This window comes from Galleria mellonella, unplaced genomic scaffold (genome assembly GCF_026898425.1).
Source record: "Galleria mellonella isolate WM207_F2 unplaced genomic scaffold, CSIRO_AGI_GalMel_v1 utg588, whole genome shotgun sequence".
Lineage (NCBI taxonomy): Eukaryota > Metazoa > Arthropoda > Insecta > Lepidoptera > Pyralidae > Galleria > Galleria mellonella.
This window is the reverse complement of record NW_026442124.1, coordinates 1,132,399-1,153,216: the sequence shown is the minus strand read 5'-3', so window position 1 is coordinate 1,153,216 and position 20,818 is coordinate 1,132,399. Positions and strand designations below refer to the sequence as shown.

The 20,818-nt window shown below is 32.6% G+C and overlaps 1 protein-coding gene and 1 long non-coding RNA gene across 3 annotated transcripts; one reads left to right on the top strand and one right to left on the bottom strand.

The window, feature by feature from the left end:
- Positions 1 to 14,240: 14,240 nt before the first annotated feature.
- On the top strand, positions 14,241 to 18,005 carry LOC116412763 (uncharacterized). Its single transcript, XR_004223885.2, has 3 exons — positions 14,241 to 14,431; positions 14,704 to 14,850; positions 17,929 to 18,005. It is a non-coding gene; the product is annotated as an uncharacterized LOC116412763 (long non-coding RNA).
- LOC113517100 (uncharacterized) lies at positions 17,696 to 19,589 on the bottom strand. Of its 2 annotated transcripts, none has more exons than XM_052899591.1 (4): positions 18,834 to 19,589; positions 18,558 to 18,750; positions 18,252 to 18,471; positions 17,696 to 18,071 (listed from the first exon to the last, which is right to left on the bottom strand). In XM_052899591.1, exons 1-4 carry the CDS (start codon positions 19,104 to 19,106, stop codon positions 18,065 to 18,067), a joined length of 693 nt encoding a protein of 230 aa, XP_052755551.1. In that variant the 5' UTR covers positions 19,107 to 19,589; the 3' UTR covers positions 17,696 to 18,064. The 2 variants fall into 2 exon arrangements, with proteins under 2 accessions (XP_052755551.1, XP_031763665.1); XM_031907805.2 differs by having other exon boundaries at positions 17,696 to 18,057.
- Between the last annotated feature and the right edge of the window lie 1,229 nt (positions 19,590 to 20,818).

Below are 20,818 nucleotides of genomic sequence, written 5' to 3'. Positions count from 1 at the left end.
ATATTACATATAAATAAAAACGTATACAATAACTTCATTACATAGAATTCAATAAGTGGTATTATTTTTGTGACAATTTTTTTGTTATTGTTATGGTTTTATAGTAAAAAACAAATCAAGATATTTTAAATTGCCCTATAGAATCGTCATAGAAATATTATTGAAAACAGCAACTAAGTGAGCATTATACAGCAAAAAGTGATATACGAAACTTCGTATTTAAACATCATAAGTGATTAATCAGTGAAATAGTGGAAAATTATAATATCTGAAAAAAAAAAACGTTTAAATACGGATACCCTCACATTAATAAAAAAAACAAATAATTGACCTTTGGACCCAAATAAGATTACCGTTTATTCAATTAAGTAAGTGAAACTTAATTTTGCGCGTAATCTTTGTTACTAAGCTGGCCCAGCGTTAAAGCTAAAGCTCTTATATCAACCTCAAAGGCTTTTAGTGCGCGCTCCGATACATGTAACTTTTTACATCTTTTTGTGTCACAGATTTTCATAAAGACATAAATAGAGACTTCAAATAAATAATCGTACTACTCCGAAGTTATATTAACAACTAACAGGATGGCCTTGAAATGCGCTGGATGCAAACAGAATATTCCTACAAGAGAACATCTCAAATGCTCGATATGTAGCGAGAATTACGATTTGCAATGTGCAAATGTTTCAGACAAACGATATTATAATACGATGTCAATTGAACACAAAAATAAATGGAAATGCCAAAGTTGTAGATGCAAGTTCCCTAAAGGAGACAATACAAACACTCCAATAAAGCCCGAAGACGAAGAATTACAACCAACTAACATTACACAAAGGAAAAAAAGTACTCAACTTCAATCAATAAAATATGTATGCGGTGAAAGTGATGTTTCTATAGACGATATACAAGGCGATACTATACACGAATGCTCACATGTATCAGCGGAAATAACCTTAAAAAAATTTAATGATATGATAACAAAAACCCTTATAGAAAACAATAAAAATCTAGTTACTGAAATACAGTCTACAATCCAGTTAGAAATAAATAAAGCTATTCAAGAAATAAGAGATGAATTTCGACAAAATATAACAGTACTAAATAAACAAAATGAACTAAGGAAGAAGGACATAGAATTGCTTAAAACTAATATAGAAAAGTTACAAGAAGAAAATGAAGAAATAAAAAAGGGAATAAGAGAATTAGAGACAAAATTCAAAAATACAAATGATTATAGTAAAAAAATAGTATTATATGGCTTACAAGAATACCGAAATGAATCTGAATTCGAGTTACATTCTAGATTGATTGAGCTATTTCAAAATATCTTAAATATAAATTTAACAGGATACATTGAGGAAACATATAGGCTTGGTAAAAATAACTATAATAACCGACCGATAGTAATTGAGCTTCTAAGCAAAAAAATGGTTAGATACATTGTAAATAATAACAGATATTTACACGGAACCGGACTTTCAGTTTCTGAATTTTTAGATAGAACAGCCCAAGAAAGAAGGAAACAAATGCGCGAGGAAATGCTGGTAGCTCGAAAAAGAGGCTTTTATGCTGTAATACGCAATAATCAGCTATTTATAGAAGGGGAAAAAATAGAATTGCAAAATCGTAAAAGCGAAGACAGTGTCTATAAAACTTTAAAGCTGAATAACAGTAATGAAACTGGAAAAACTTTACAAGGCAATAGAAATTTACAATACAACAATAATTCCTTTCGAAATCAAAGAACCACAGTTTAAAATATTATAACAAAATTTCCAAAGTTTATTTAACAAAATCCATATACTAGAAGCATTTTTAGAACAAAATCCAAATTATCAAGCTATGTGCATCACAGAAACCTGGCTTACACAAGAAAAATTAAACTTAATACAATTAAGCGGCTATAAAATAGTATCAGCCTACAGCCGGCAGACTCGCAAGGGTGGCGGTGTCTGTATAATACTAAAAGAAAATATAGATTATATAGAAATAAGTGACATTACTGATATGTCTATTGAATATGTATTGGAATTATGCGCAATTAAACTACCAAAAGAAAAAATTATATTAATAGTAATGTATTGGAATAGAAGAGAGGAGGACGTGTTTTATAGCCAATTAAAATCTATACTAAAATATATAAATAGAATATATTACAATTATAATATCATACTAGGTGGAGATTTTAATATAGATATATTACAAATTAATTCGAAAGTAAATAAGTTTTTAGAATTAATGTTAGAATATAATTTAATACAACAAATTAAAAAACCAACGCATATAACCGCGACTACATCAACTTGCCTGGATCTAATATTCACGAATTTCAGAGATGAATTTAATACGACAGTAGAGGAATTAGGCTTTTCGGACCATGCTGGAACTGTTATTCAAAAGAAATTAAATCAAAAAACAAAACCTGTTATTTGGTACACTGAAAAAAGATTATATACAAAAAATAATGTACAACAATTTAAAATAAAATTAAGTTTATATAATTGGAATAGTATAATAAAATCAAATAGAAATATTAATGATAACTATAATAAATTCAATGAATTAATACTCAAAATACTTAATCAATGTATACCAAAAGTAAAAATTAAACTAAAAAATAATTTTAAAAAGTACTGGTTAACAACTGGAATAAAAAAATCTTGTCGTAATAAAAGATTGCTAAAAATATTTTCACAAAAATCGAATAACAATTTAATAATACAACACTATAAAAAATATGAGAAAATATTAAAAAAAACAGTAGTTTATGCAAAAAAGTTGCATTTTATAAATAAAATAAAAAATGCAAATAATAAAATAAAAACCATGTGGCATATAATAAATGAAAGGACAAATAAAAATATAAAGTATGAAAATCGAAATATAAATCTTAAAATAAATAATTCACTATATACAGATCCTAAAGAAGTTGCTAACTTGTTTAATATTTATTTCGCATCCATAGGGGAACAAAGAAAGACGGCATCTCAATATAATCCTCAAAGCCACTCAGTGCTACAACCAATAGAAAATAGCATGTTCCTTAGCCCGGTGGATTGGCACGAAATATATAAAATCATAAAAAATTTAAAAAATAAGAAAAGTCACGGTATTGATGAACTCCCGCCTGCACTATTCAGGCAGTGTGCAGATGAATTAGCTCTACCATTTACAATTTTAATTAATCAGTCCTTTACCGAAGGTGAGTTTCCGGCTCTATTAAAAAGAACTATAATAAAACCTGTACATAAAAAGAATGAAATGACAGATCCAAACAATTATCGCCCCATTGCTCTTTTGCCTTCAGCATCAAAAATTTTTGAAAAAGCAACCACAAATCGTATTAGTAGTTTTTGCGAAAAATTTAAATTATTTGATGATAGTCAAAATGGTTTCCGAAAGAATAAGTCAACAACTTTAGCAGTATACAAATATATACAAGAAATAATAAAAATCATAGAAAATAAAAAATATGCAGTAGGAATACTTTTAGATATGACAAAAGCATATGATAAAGTGCAACATAATGTATTGTTAAATAAACTATACGGCATTGGAATAAGAGGCATGGCCCACAAGTGGTTAGCGTCATATTTGAAAGACAGGGAACAATATGTCGAGATAGAGTGCTATGATAGGACTACTGGTTTAATAACAAAAGTACGTTCGGAAAATAAAATCACAAATGCATCAATTCCGCAAGGAAGCGTCATTGGATGTTTACTGTTCTTGATATACGTAAATGACTTACCTAAAATTATGGAAGAACCGTGTGTCCTATTTGCTGATGATATTACACTATTAACATCGTGCCAAAATAATATAAAAATTAACGATAAATTAAATAGCTTATTCACAAAAACCACAAATTGGCTAGATGAGCATAACCTAGAAATAAATTTCAAAAAAACCAAATTAATGATTTTCCATCCATACCAGAAGAAAAATATATGTATAAATTTTTCCTATAGTGGCACAAAAATAGAATGTGTAGATGATTTCCAACTACTTGGCTTAAACATCGATTCGAATATAAATTGGAAAATACATGTAAAAAAATTAAGGACTAAACTGTCTAGCTTTATATATGCATTTCGAGAAATAAAAAAAACTACTAATATAGAAACAGCATTAGTTACATACTATGCATACGCATATGCATGGCTGAGCTACGGTATCCTTCTGTGGGGAAATAGCACTGATGCACCCACTCTTTTCATTATCCAAAAAAAATTAATACGAATTTTAATTAACATCAAATCAACAGATAGCTGTAGACCTTATTTCCAAAAATACAAAATACTTACTCTACCATGCATATATATTTTGGAAATTAGCAAATTTGTAAGGAAATATCAAGTTTTCTACAAAAAACGTGATGATATACCTTCCAAATATTGTCTTAGACAGAGAAATAAACTCCAACTACCTTCCTCTCGACTTAAACTTCATTTGTCAAGCCCTTATGTAATGTCTGTAAACATTTATAATCATCTACCGGAAACATTACGAAATAAACAGAACAATAAAGTATTCATATCACAATTAAAACAACTATTAGCTAAAAAATGTTATTACGATATAGATGAATATTTAAATGATAAAAATTTTTAATAAAAAAATAACGCATAATATATAAATATAATTTATATATAATTAATTATTAATTAATAATACTAAAATTGATAATAATACTAAAAAGATATAAAAATATGAACAACTACATTAAATTGCATTAAAATAAAATAAAACATATGGAAATAAAAAAAAATCGTTAAAATAATAAAATAATTAAATTAATTTGGAATTTAATTCGAATTTAATTAAATTGATGAAATTGAAATTGAATTATTTAAATCTATATGACAATTTAAGGATCGTCGCCCTCCTCGCTTCTAATTGCTGCGCCCGACAGGGTCTACAATGTACTTTATCCATTATTAACATCTTTCATAATAATATTGTAGAATGCAATAAATTGAATTGAATTGAAAAGAAATGTACAAAAAACGTCTACATGGTGGATACTGAAATAATCTGACAGCCCATCTGATGGAAAGTGGTAACTGTCACCTATAGACATGAACAGTATCATGGATATAACAGAGTATCCTGGATATAAGGCGTGTCGCCCATGACACGCCTTATGCGTTGCCATTTTTAGGGACTAAGGTGTTATGCCTTTATACCCTATAATTTCACTGCCGTATCCCACCCTTAAACTGAAATAGCCATACAAACACAATTGCTTCAGGCAGAAACACGAATGGGACAGAGGTACCCTATCAAACGACTTTTATAGAAAGTCTACCTCTGGTAATATGTATATAGAGTTACTATATTATAATGACCTTTGGGATCAATACTCCTCATTTTGTATATAAAGAAGCTACTATATATTTTTATACCCTAAAATATCCCCATATTTTATTAATTAAATTTCTTGTCTTGACGTTGCATCCAACCATTTGTGGAAAGCAAGCATACAAGACAACTAAATACCTTGAGTTTTATCCGAATTAACAACTTTATGAACATGGCCTTTAAAAACATTATCGAAATATAGAAGTGAAATTATCTGCTAATGATTTATATATAAACCATAACTACCTATGATAAATGCGAATGTATATTTAAGATCCATCCTATACATTGCTTCAAATTACTTTCAATAGTAAATATTGGAATGCATGTAGCGGCTGAAGGGAAATGTTTCATTATATTCAGCATCACGTCAATAGAATTCATGGCAATGCTCGACTTGTGAAACTTTGCACAATTTATCAAATTGAGTTACCGAGGGGCAATATCGCACAGCGAACGCAATATTGCAGCGCGTGACCGCGTCTGCAATACGCGCTCAATACATCGGCCGGCGCCGCGCCGGGCCCGCACGTCCGCCGCCCCGCCCGTCTTCTAGCCGCCCCAGCCCCGTCCGCCCAACTGACCACCTAGATATTTAGCTAACAATGCCTCGCCACGAGCCTTCCATCCCTCTCCTGCTGTCGGACGACTGCCACGTCCGAAAAGGACCGTAGCGCGCCTCCGGTCATCGCTATATTTATTGGCGACGCTCATAAGTACGCGGGTCAGGTTATAAGTTTCCACGAAATGAATGGCCGAAGCACGTAGGAGGCGAGCACCCGGCCGACTTAACAAGAAAGCACCTCCACCAGAAACTTGGCAGGGGGCCGTCACCCCACGATCGCTGGCGTTATAATTAAAAACAAAAGAATATAGAGCCACTCAGCCTCTTGGCCGCCGCGTGCTGCCAACATCGAAGCGCAGTTCATTTCGTATTTCATGCATTAACTGAAATTATTAACAATTTTGTATTTGCACCGGTAGGTAAAAATATTTATTGCAAATATAAACATGATTTATTTTAAAATTATCTACCTAAAAGTAAAAGATGTAAAGTATCTGATAAGATACTTTACATCCCTAACATCTTTTTCTATACTTAAGTACCTATAGTACGAAAATTACTACAGTAGACAACTTACTTTACTACAGATGCTAGTGTATGACTTGCATTACTTTATTCTATATTGTACCTATTCTATAATCTATACCGTTAAATTTATTTACTTATGTTTTAAAACATAAAAAATGTAACGGTAATAGGTAGTATATTAAAGGTAACATAATATACAAATTAACACTGCGATTTGATCCAACATTATATCGAGTATTATATAGAATAGGATAGAAAAAAACATTATAAGGCCACAAAACAGTTTCGCATGAGAAGTGCACAATAATAATTACACATATAAAATCATCATTTATCATATTATTTTTTTATTATAGACATAATATAATTATGTTAATAGTATACCAGTAGGTGTCACATATATACACTTATATAATATAATGTAAGTAATATGTAGATATTAAATTCATATAATACGTGTAGCTCATGATTTTTGATATAGCTAGGTGTCGCTGCGGTTTCCATCAAAATACCCGTACATATCAGTAACAGTACTTGTTGGAATCACAAATCACAAATCAGAAATTGTAATTGTAGAAGACGACAATGTTAACCTTATAATATTATCCTTGTCTATATAATATATGGTTAATTATTATAATATATACAAGTAATCATAATGAGTAAACCAAACCGAAACACAATAATAGCATTCATAAAACCGAACAAGCTAGTTTAAGACTTCTTGAAGTACTCCTACAGTCGAAATGTACAAGATTTTGTTTACCTTTCATAGTAACTCGATCGATCCCTTATACGTTTTGTCATGCACAAATAAAATCAATTTTCTTTAAAAAAAACCTTGATCTTTATCAGCATAAAGATCAAGGTTTTTTTTATTATAACTATATATTGTAACTATAGTATGTTTCAACAAAATTTAACGAAAACGTAAACAAACGTAAACAAAACCTGACCATATGACAGTCTACTGATGTTCAATAGTAATGCAAATAAGAATCTTTTTATTTGTACTACTTACTAATTTGTCAAATGCTTCGATTTGTTACTAATTTTCTTTGAAGAATGTTTCTATGATAATTTTTAACAAAACTTTATTTTTTATTAAGTTTAATTGAAAAAGACCTATAGTGATTTCTAGAACTTTTACAATACGAGACCCCATATCGATCCAATCTCACGTGTCAATACACCTTTATATATGAAACATCCGGTCTACTGAAAGCATCCTAGCGTCGGATGCGGTCAAATTAATCTTATAAATAAACCATCAGGCCCATGTGTTCGGCGCCGGTCGGTCATCACAATTCATGCGGCCCTATTACAAATACCATTACGGAGTTCGCAGATGACCGCACGGTTTTATAATGCGAAGGCAACTTCGTTCGGAGCCCTCCCCGCCCCGCGTGGCCTCCATCCCTCCGCCCTCACCCGCTCCCTTGACCATCGACCGACAATTGTAAATGGCACATAAAATAAATGAATGTGCAGCGGGACTCGCCTCTGCAGCAGACAATATAAATTACGACCGGACGATTATATTCCGGCGGGAATGAAGCGTTTTCCTTCAGATGTACGCTTTGCATTACTCGCCGTAAAGGCTTTATCTACAATCTACGTAACTCGCAGCCGCAGCTTGCCGAGCGCCACTCAGCGGCGCTCGCTCTCGTTAGCCGTGCGTGTAATTGGTTACTTCTTTATTAAAATCTCCTTTGTTTTTGGTTGTAAGCGATTCAAAAATATATATTTTTCCATATTATTATAGATACAATACACAAGAGACTGAACTCCGATCAACACAATAAGAGTAAATTTAAATTTGTAAAAATGAAGTAACATATACACATAACAGATTGTCTTTCAGATATTACTGAGATGATGCTTAAAAGTAGTACATACCTTTATTTCTTAGATTCTATGAATAAGAACTTCTATTAGCGGAAGTCTAAACTCTCCATCGTTTCAACCATACACAATGTGATCCTGTGCATTCTATTCTTATAATCAAACCCATACACAAAGGACTGTCCCTTATCTCAATAAACCACAATATTAACTTACAGAAAAAGATCAATCGACAATAACATTTTGCTTGTTAATAAAAAAGAAATATCTAATATTTACAATTATCATCAAAAATTAAATACATATATGTATTCTATTATTAAATATAATAAATTGTGTAATAAATAATAAAATTCAATAAAAAGCGGCATTAATATTACCCACTAAAATATACTAGTGGAATAAAAGTAAATATAATTTGACAAGTTAGGAGTAGTATAAGGAAGCAATAATATACGTTATGAATATAATAATAGTTTATTTACCAAAGATATAGTAATCTTTATAGTAAAAAAGTGGACGTGTTGGAAGTTAATGTAATTTCTTTAGTTGTATCTATCAGTACTGTAATTTCCCGAAAAGCATCACTTGGGAGGGTCTTCACCCCGCAATACCAAACGTATCTCTACATAGACGATAAGTAATGGCAAATTTCCAATAACATCTCGTTGATCTCGCTAAGTGAAATTTATCGTATAATTAGAGCGGCCGAACGTTTGCTGAGTACACAACGCGACGTAACTTTGTTTAAGCCGATCCAGCTAAATTTGTACATAGTAGTGATTGGTAGGTGACTACGAGTACATTAGTAATAAGTATACATTATACTTACAATATAAATAAAAAAAATAAGTACAAATAAAATATTATTGTTTAAACTACAAACCCATACAAGAACCAAATGGCTCTTAAGTACCTACTCAATATTTATTTATTATCTTCATATTTAATACTAATAAATTCCATTCTTTCCATTCTTTCTTCAGTTTATTAAAATAGACAGAAAATAAAGCGATTAAAATATCATTCCTATCTAAATAGATTTGGATATTCTTTTAGTTTCCTTGTATTACTTATTTAACTTACTTTCATTAAATATAAAAGTATAGTAGCGACGATGTCGTATTTCATGAATGACAATGTATCTCTTAATAAATGTTTCTGATGATAAAACAAACTATGTACTTGCCATGAAATTAAGCCAATTTCATACGTTACTGTACATCGAGAAAACCAGAGAGGCTAATCACGGACAGAATGAGTCATTCGATATCGCAGACCAGTCATTTGGTCAGTGTCGCAAAACTAATGACACATAATGATGCCCGAGCTGGCGGCCAGGGGGACTGAGTTGTGCCCGATTACAAACGTTACGAAGTTAGACAAGAAACAACTCTATTACGTAGAGTGAAGAGTTACAACGTAGGAACAGACATCAATCAGAGTCTACTAGTTGGTCTCCCTGGGAGGTCTGGCCCGTTTGGGTGCACTCGCGGCTGCCGGTAACCACTTGACCGCCCTATAGCCACAGCTAATTGCAGTTCTGTAACAATACGATACAATATTCTGATATGTATTAGGATTTGCCAAGTAACCATCCATAATACACATAGCATGTCGCTAATAGCTAAAAATAGAAAATATCCGTGTCAATGACTAACGGAATGGTTCTGATTGAGTAGTATCAGGTTGCTGGCATGCTCTATTAAAAATATGAACGTCCATTAACACCATTCGCTCATATATTCCGCTACTTTTCCCCTTTATTAAGGAAGCAAATTTAATTCAGTAATAGATAATCAACAAAGATACGCTTGATAAACAAGTAGTTGAAACTTTTACTCACTTGATAGATATGATTGGAATCTCTTAGGATAGAAGCTCAAATCAAATTTCTAAAAACGTAATAATCAAAGATACCAAAAACTGTAAATACGAATTTTTTTTAAATGAGAACTACCTACTACGAGTACATTGCGTCCTACCAATTAAAAGAATAAATAAATAAAATTAAGAATCCACAGATACCTGAAACATATCGAGGCGATTTGTAATTCATAGTAGTTGTAACATATTTATATTCTAATTATATTTTTAGTAAAGTACTTTAATGTAATAACACAAGTCATCTATTTTATTACATGTTATTTTGTTATTTATCTAATGTACTTTTACCGCAATCGAAAGCAAACTTTCATAGGTATGTAATAGAAATAATTTATCACGCTACGCTATGACTACTGCATTCATGATCTGCCAAAGAATTATAATGATTAATAGAATGCAGTCACACAAATGTTAAATGCAACCATGTATCTAAATTCATATATATGTACTTACTAGAATTTTATTAATGGCTATCATCTAGAAATAAAAATCTAAAATAATAGCTAATTCCAATTAAAAAATTATACTATATTCATAAAAAAATATATAATCATATTAAAAAATTATACTGGAAAATATACTATAAAATTATATTATATATATGTAATTAATGATACTTTAATTACATATATATAATATTGGACTAACTTTGGCTAATTTATTTGTATTATAGTACCTACATAGAGTCCCGGTCATAATAACTTGTCATATAAAATCTCAGAACTTTTTTAACTCATAGAGTAGCGAGATTTAGCATACCTATTGGAATATTGGATTGGCATGAAATATATAAGTTCTCGCTTATTTTTGTCGATAGTTTTTTTTTTTTTGTTTTATAACTTTACTTTTTAAATATTTCCATAATTTCCGTATTAAATGTAACATATTTTTTATATTTTTTTGGATTTCGTACTAAAACGTTAAACAGGCATCGATGTAAAGGATTAGTAGCTCTAATGCTATTAATTTTAAATTTGGAATAGTTTTAGATATTGTTTACCCATTCAATTGCAATTATATAATTTAAAAAATATATTTTATTTGCCAGTGGATGCAAAACGGTCGCTAAAAATTTCGAAAACAGCTCACAATTTTACTAAAATGGACATTCTAAAATCTATTTTTATGCCCTGTAATTTTCGACTATTTCCGAAAATATTAACAAAAATACTAGTATTTGTATTACTTGTTTATAAACAATTCATAAAAATAAGTTCCTCGAATATGAATACGCAAAACTGGTTCACTGCATTTCAACCGTGGCCGAGCCCCTGTCCCACTGCACTGGTTGCGTAGGTAATTGGCGCACGCGCATCGTGTAATACAAGCCAACCTGTACTACATTATGACATAATACACTCAGATGCATCTAATGAAATGTATTTTTTTTATAGGTGAAAATGGTATGGTAATGGTAACTCCGCCTGCGCTAATGGGATACGCTGGCGGAGCACCAGTGAAGGGTGATAGATGAGAATAAAAACAGGTCAGTTATCCCATCATGAGAAATTCATCAGGAGTTTACCATGATAGTTTTCAGGGGGAACCGCGAGGAGGTCGACCTGGTTGGGTATATTGCTAGCAATGGGATTCTCAGTCTCCATTACTAACAATCCCTTTCCCCCCGAAATGTATATACCTAAGTATCCCAGTACCTTTATATTGCTGGAGTAAAAATATCCACGTCTTTTCATCCACAAAAAGTCGTAAGAGGAGATTATTAATAAATCTTAAAATAAATAATTGTGGCTGTGAATTTACAGGGTACAGAGGAATAACACCGAAGTCTTTAGAAATGACAACTAATGGGAGTCATCATGGATGCAACAGTATACTCTGTTATGTCTATGGTACTGTTCATATCTATAGGCGACGGTTACCACTTTCCATCAGATGGGCCGTCAGCTTGTTTGCCATTCTAAGTTGCAAAAAGAAAAGACCAAAGGAATAAAACGGAATACACTAGTGCAAAATAAAGTAAACTAGAAATAAAACTATATACCAATCCACCTGGCCAGTTGGTCAGCATGGTAATATTAGGCTTAATATTATACTTTTCTTACGAGGAATGAAACTCCTTTGGGTCGTTAAAATAAGATCATAGTAATTATTTAAACGAGAATTTAAAGACATTGCTGTATGAAGCATACTATAATTAAAATTAAAATTCCTAAGTTCTTAAAAGAAGTTTCAATAAAAAATAGAAATCGGAATTACAAATACATACGATTCAATTTAAAATTCACTTTAGATTCAATAATTCCATTACAAACAAGCGCGTGCGATTGATATTAGTTACTTTCACTACATTACCTACACTTAAATCAAAGCTAACATTTTGCTCAGAAAAAAGTATATACGTGCACGTCGGCATTGTGTGTAGAAAAATATTATCCACGTAAGTATAGTTTACGGAGCGTAAATAGTACAGCTATAACAAACTCATTTTTTTGTCATTAGTTAAATGCAAAAAAAAACTGTCTTATTTTTAAGGACAAGGTATATTAATTAAGTTAAAAAAGAAGCGAGTACTTTACGCAATATTTACACATACACACACGTGACACACATGTCACAGCGAAATTAAAATATTAGGTATTTCATGAAATATCTGAATTTATATCTGATTCCAATATTTTTATTAATTAATTTTACAATAAACTAGATAAATGAACGGAGACTAATTTCAGTCTTGAAATACGATATTGTTACAATATTAGTGATGAGACATTACTCAGAGTCGATCGTGACCGACTAGTTGATGCGCCTGAATATTGTATTACAAAATATTAAATATTGTAAGAATGATATTGCATCTTCTTCTTGTAAAAAAAATCTAGTAAAAATACAAAACTGTAATGTTTTTACTCACACATCATTTTACTAAACTAAATATAGTAAATTAAAGAAAGTATCATTATACTTTTTTATTGTGAATCTTTTGCCCTTCTTTGCATAATGGTAGAAATTTCTATCATAACATTGAATGCCCAAAAATTATATTATATAAAAGAACAATTTCACTTTAAGTTGATCGTGTCTGGATACCTTTTAATGTCAATTGCAGAAAAAAAACCATAGCTGTCAAATTTATGTTTTAAGCATTTTTCCTTTAATTTTGAACATCAATTATTTCACCAATAAAAAAATCATGCAAAGAAGGGATAAAAAGTCCGATTACCTCCTTTTTGTATAGAGTATTTGTGTTATCCTAGTCCTTTCTCGCGACATAAATGGAGAAAACCTAGATGAGCCCTAACCCTTCTCCATTCCAAATATATCTTTCATAACAACCTCACCTTTAATAAAACCAGAGAGACTTGTACTTGTTATATTGTATCATTATATACGTATAAGTATTTAATAACCTATTTTTTTTTTTTTATATTTATTATCATATTTCCGTAGCAACAGTTTATACATAATTGACTAAAATATTTTGCAAACAAGATATTTTTTCAATTAATAGTGTTTACTATACTCGTATTTGTATTTTATTGCTTCCATATGAAATCAGTAACGATTGAAGTCGCTATTTTTAAATTATAAATTATTCTTTCTTTATTCTTTATTAAATTATACACCTAATATCGTACAAAACAAAAAATCCTTTACAACATGAGCTTTTGCTTGCGGCCCGGCAGCATGTTCGAAGATACAAATGAAATTGATGAACTTTTCTCGCAGCAATAATGGCTTTGGCACGTACCAACATAATTCCCGGCAAAACTTCCTCACAGAACCCCACCCGTTGTTAGGGTTGTACACAACAGTTTACAAATATATCATAAATAATACATAAATAAAAATAAATAACTACATATCCCTAGTACCTATATCCATGAAAACATTCTATATTTTATCAATTATATACTTTCTGCTAATATGTGAGTTACCATTATATATTCAAGAATATATAAAAGTAACCCGGCTTGCACTATTATTTTACACTGACAAAATACCAGTGAGAAACGAAAAGTGAGGATAAAATCGAATCAATTTTAATTGAAATCAACTAGAAATTGTCCATGATTATTTCCAGGGTTAATCACATGGAGATCAACCTAACAAGAGTATATTGCTAGTGATGAAACCACCAGTAACACCAACTATAGACTTTTATCTTAAGGTTTTGTCAAAGACGTGACGATAAGATTCTACGAAGTTTTCCAAAAGTCCGACTTGAATACGAGTACAGCCAATATTCAAGAAAAAAGAAAAAATTACAAAAAAACAGCAGAGGTAGACATCTCTTCGCTTCTTTCGTGATGATACTATCAAAAATAACCATTATCTATTAACTATTTTGGATAATCATATAAGAAATAGTTAAACAACTTTCATTAATATTTCTGCAATGAGCACTTCAAACTTCAAATCTGTCAAAATTTATATAGGACCTTTATGTAATCAACACAGAAGTAATTTTCTATATCCCTATATTAATTGCAAACATAATATACACGAAAAAGCAACGAATCAGAAATATGTACTGTTTTATTTTCATTTTTCAGGAATGAACAACCCTGTACTGAGGGACAGTGGACGGTAACGCGCGGGCGAAGAAGGGAGCGGAAGCACCCACATCCAATATAAGAGAGAGCAAAATAGGTTTATGTCGGATACTTTGACCATTCGCCCGTGAAGTAACTTTGCTATAGGTACGACTGGCGTGACGGCCAACTCATATCCAACACTCGTGTTTCCTTTACAAAAACATTCTGTTGTAAAAACACCTTGAATCAAATCACACACAAAACACAAATCCAGCAAAATAAATTTTTAAAGTACCCATGTTTATATAATATATCCTTAATACACATATTATTTCGACAAAATAAGTGTTCAAGCTCAAAGGTTAATATTACATCCACTGATTAAATACTAAATTGTCTATGTCTTCATTATATATTTCTAACGTTATGGTGAATAACTACCAACTAATACGGAGCACCTATTACGATAAGCATGAACAACTCACTAGCTACGTATTAGACGAAGAAAATCTATTTAATATGCGTAATAAATTAATAATTTGAGGAAACTCGTAAACTAATCTAATTCGAGACGCAGACAGCCATAAACTATTGAAGATTCGAGATAGGTGTGGACACGACACCTATTTTGGTTTGTATGTAATATTAGGTAGGTACGGCTTAGCTAATGCACTTTATGGACAGTCACTTTGTCTCGTGGGAATCCTCTAAACATTCATCTATAATATATATAAGTATATATCCAATTATCAGTGAATATAGTTGTCTTTTGGGAGACAGGTATGTTTTAAATAAATAATATCAATATAGTGTTATAATTCCACTATGCTACGTGTGATTATTTTTCTAAATAAAAATAAGACAGTAGTACTTTTATCTGTAACTTACATAGGTACGCTCCTCATTTGTCAATGATCATGTAATCATAGCTATGGCACTCCTAAACATGTTTTTAATACTGCCAGAACTGGATTCAACCCAATTATTTCCATTTTTAATTTTATTATTATATCAGCCATTACCTGATGACTACTGAACATACCCGTCCCCCTTAAAGGGGTTTTACCAGTAGTTGCTACGCTTGGCAAAAGGGGTGACAACCGCAGTTACACTTAGGTGATATTTTAAAATGGAAGCTGCTGCCCATCCCTCGATTATTAAGTTCCCTTTGTCGCCTCTTATTTTTTACATTAATATTAAAGAAAAAACCTTCTTTGAATCATTTTTATTACCATACTAAAGTGATCTACACCTTATCTCAAAATACTTGGAACGACAATTAAGCTGACGGCCCACCTAATGGAAAATGGTAACCGTCATCTATAGACATGAGCAGCACCATGGACATAACAGAGTATACTGTTTCGCCCATTCCGGAGGGCTCAGGTGTTATTCCTCTGTACTCTGTAAATTAACTGGCATATCCCACCCTTTAAACCGAAACACAGCCATGCAAACACAACTGCTTCATGGTAGAAACATGAATGCGTGCCCAAGCAAATTACTTTTGTACAAAGTCTCCCTCTGGTAAATGTCTTACATATTTACAATAAATATCTACCTGTGTACTATATGATAATGCAATGTAATATAACTTTCAAGATAGCAAAACTAAAAGACTACCAATCAATGAACGTGGAAATAGAAAGACTAATCAAGTGTCAGTATTCCTAGAGCAGAAATGTAGCCAACGTGACCGCCAGCGCACCGCTTAATCAGCGCCGAGCCGCCCGCCCTATATTTGCGTATGCAAAGAGACAGTAGCCGCATTAACGATGCCATATAGCAAGCGTAGCGTGCAGCGATTGGGCAAACACATATCTGCATTATAAACAGCATCCGGGCTCACAAACGCGCGCTGTGGTCGCCCTTTACTGGTGGACGGCTAATCAACGAGCTGACCTTCCGCTGCCGAACAAACGTTCCACCACTATTTCTCCGCTACCGTGGAAAATTCAATCTAACTCGGTTACATGAAACCTTTATGAACACCCCCGATATTAAAAATGTCTTAATATCTCTACAGTAAATAAGTAAAATGCATTATGTATCAAATATTGAAACAAAAAATCATAATCCAAGTGCATACGTGTTCCAACTGCATGCGTGTATGTGCAGTGAATTGATCAAAACTTTCTACTTTCCACGTTCGAACCCGTTGCACCTACATTAACGGAAAATCTCAACACATTTTATGGTCCTCTCCAACAGAGCGTATAAAGAAAGCGGTCTAATATTGTAATTAGATAATTCAATACTATCTATTTAGCAGAATCAATAACGCGCTATCAATAAATTATAATATAAGCTAAAGCGTTTTGTCGTCAAAAATATTCATATACTTCTTTTTTTATTATAAACGTAATATGACTGAAATTATGCATACGTAAGACTACGGTATACAATTTTAACACATGAGTGAGTATACTAAGTGAGTAATATAAACATACTAGGTATCCGCTGATAAGAAATTCATAACTGTAGGTGGATAATTAAAGTAAAAAATACTTATGCAAGTTATAGAGAAGGCTATGCTCGGAGTTTTCGGAGTTTTTCTTTCGTAACAGAATCCAAAATGAGGATATCCGCAAAAGAACCAAAGTGACTGACATAGCCCGAAAGATAAGCGAGCTGAAGTGGCGTGGACGTCACATAGCACGAAGTACCGACAACCGATGGGGAAGAAAGGTTTTTGAGTGGGGACCACGTACGGGAAAACGCAATGGACAACCCCCACTAGATGGATTCACGACCTCAAATGCATTGCAAAAAGCATCCCTTATGGATGTCTATGGGAGAGGATAGATAATGATTGATATGATCATGATGATGATGATGTATCTAAATTAATTTAAATACGGTTACTTCTTTCTCTATAAGGTGGGTCGTCAGTTTTCTTGTCATTCTGAATTAGATATAACTTGTCTTTCATGTTAATGGTTATTATTCTATTGACACTAATTAAAATAAAATACTATGGAAATGAAACTATATTCAGTGTAACATTTTTTATTACATCTTACATCACTTAATAAATTATATATTACATACAACCGTAGTCATAATTAAATAAATTACATTAAATAATTTACTGACATAGATTTAAAATTGAGAACGGACGACCGATTCGTCTAAGAAGGATGTCCACAATATGAACGGTACTTTGGTTTGAGGTTATTTTGTGTGTAGGATGCCGGCGCGGCGGAGTCATCCAATGTCATCACCAGATTCTGATGATTGCAGGAGGAGCCCGCGCCGTGTCTAGGCGACTCGAAGCGCCAAGGTTACGCGCTCGCGGTCGTCTGCTCCGAATAAAATCGGTAAGGATCCATTGCGCCGGGCTTCGCTTGCCTCACCACATACAGATTTCGCCTTCGAATTAAAGACTAGAATTAAAATATTTCAAATTAACAATAAAACAAATTAAGTAAATATTATTTCTATAAATCTTAACAAGCCACAGGAATTACTTCAAAAAGGTCAGAACCTTTCTAGGAAATATTCTGCAAGGTCTAATATTACCTAACTAATAACTTCACTTTTAGATTTAATTAAACCACACTTACCTATGGTGTCCATCTGCGTGTACTTGGAACGTTGTTTCGCCTTGGCTACCGTCATGACTAAATAGCTTTTTGAGAGCGATTATTCCAGCAATCGTCAAAGCCACCTTGCTGGCGATAAGGGCCTTGCCAGCAATTGCAGCCAAAGTCTTCAGAGCCATACCCCCTACTATGCTCAGAGTGGTGAAGATTCCAAGCAACAAATAGGGCATCACCTTCTTACCTACATAGAAATAGAGATATAAAAAAAAACTATTACTCTATTCCAAGATAAAACTGAAAAAATCTAACATAAAACGCCGCACATACCTCTGCCTCTACCTTCAGAGGTCAAATCCATTGAAATAGTGTGACTATTCATTAACTGCTCGAATTTAGTACGCAGCATAGTATCGAGCTTTTCTTCTGTTGACATACCAGAAAAGAAACGAGGCTCTGATATCGCAGAGGGCACATCAGCTTGTTTCACCAACGTTAACCCATCCGCGAGCTGCACGCTCTCCTGTACAACACAAGAAAATTTTATCATTCACTGATCGTAACACTAAAATAACCTTCACAAACAGATATAAACACTGTATTCACCATTTCGACTGCTCTTGTCAATGCTGTTAAAGCCTTGCCTTTAAGGCACATCGTAAACTGTTTCTTCTCACTGCAATCGTCATAAACTTTTTGTAAAACGCTAAATTCGGCCGTAGGCCACCAAGAGCCCTCATCGGATCTTCCGCTGTCTACTTCATTCTGTGCATAATCCTCTGTGTTCGTAACACGAGATCTTCTAGGTCCGTGTACATGACCGGAGGCGATGACCACACAGATAACTGACACGACGGCTATCCGGAATGAGCTGCACATGATTGTGTTATGTTACGATTTACACACACTTCACAAAAAAAAAACTAAATCAACGTGTACAAGGGTGTTCTAGCGGCAACTGACGGGCAGTGGAGCGGGTGAGAGCTTATAACTGTGTGCCACTTCGCCGTCGAGCACCACCAAACATCCGCTATTCCGCACTAATTCTCCACACGCGTACTTACGTAACTGAACTTGAAAATGATCGAGAACCATTTTCCAAGTGAATTTCTCCGATAAAATGTACGGCAAAAAGCGAGACACATATCTGTTGCCGATTCCACCGTGTATTGGTCTTCATGTTTAGCTACGTGTGTGTGAAAAGCATAATTACAGATGAGTTTGCGTGCGCATTGAGGACCATTCAGTCCCACATTTCACTCACGGACGACCGGTTTTAATATATTAGTTGGTTGTGTAAATTTCAGCAAAAATCAATTCATGCCTTATCGGCGTGCGCGCATGGTCGAAGGTAGGTTTTCTTGTATTTCAGGTAGGTCGTACCCTGAGGATAGAGGTGCAGTCACGATTAGCCATTCTTTTACTCATTATAAACAGGAACTTTACTACAAAAGGAAAGTAAAAGCGGTACTCAGGCGTAACGGCAGAAAATGTTCATTAATTAAATATAATTGATACTTATATACCCCCCCAGTATAAACAATATTAAAGATAAGCTAAATTAACTCAATAATCAGAAGCTAATAATAACAACTTAGCATAGTTTATCTGATTAAAAAATTTAGATGCAGTCCTACTTAATTACCCATAATATCTAACGCCTAATAAGTATCAATGAAGTGCACTGTGTATATCTGGTACAAATTATAATGATCAAACCACTTACCATAACTATGAAAAATCTGGTAGCACCACAAATATTGTACAAAGATTCATGAAATATCAAAAAATAAATAATTCTACTCGTAATTATGAATATATACTCTACATTTTAAATAAATAATTTTGGTTGTCTATACATTAAATATGTCATTAAAACAATGATTCTGCTTCTTTTTTTTTATAACATGGTCGCTTCTTCATTATAACGCTCCCATTGCTAGCAACATACCGTATTAAATCAATGTCCACGTGATTCTCTCTGGAAAGCATTGTGGATAATTCTTATTAAATTCGCTACGATGGGCCAAATGAACTGCTTTCATACTCACCTATTCATTCACCATTGCACACAATTACCATTTTTTTATGTATGATAACGGAATAGTTATATGCGATATACGCTATGCGCTGACAGGCCACCAGTGAGGGATGATAGGTGAGGACGAAAATAGGTCGCCTTACTTAGTCAAGAATTAAATACAATACTTTCTAAGAGCAATGGGTTTGCTAGTGCATATTACTAAAAATCCCATTCTAACTTAGCGGATATCACATTCTGTTGTCATCAATAAAAAAAGGACTCATAATTAATACAAAGGCACAAGATTGTAGGATTATCGGGCTCATCACTAATTTTATAATAATAATAAAATTTATTCTATTACAAATATGTATGTATATTTGTACTACGTCCGCTTGACCGTAATATATTGATTAATCGGTAAAAAAGTAGCATTTGTCATATTCGTCATCTCAAATACTATAAGTCCTCTTTCATGACAATTGGTTGAGCGATTAAGAGACTAAGGTAATAAATAAACATTTACATTTATAATAACGATAAGGATATTCCTATTATTACTATATAC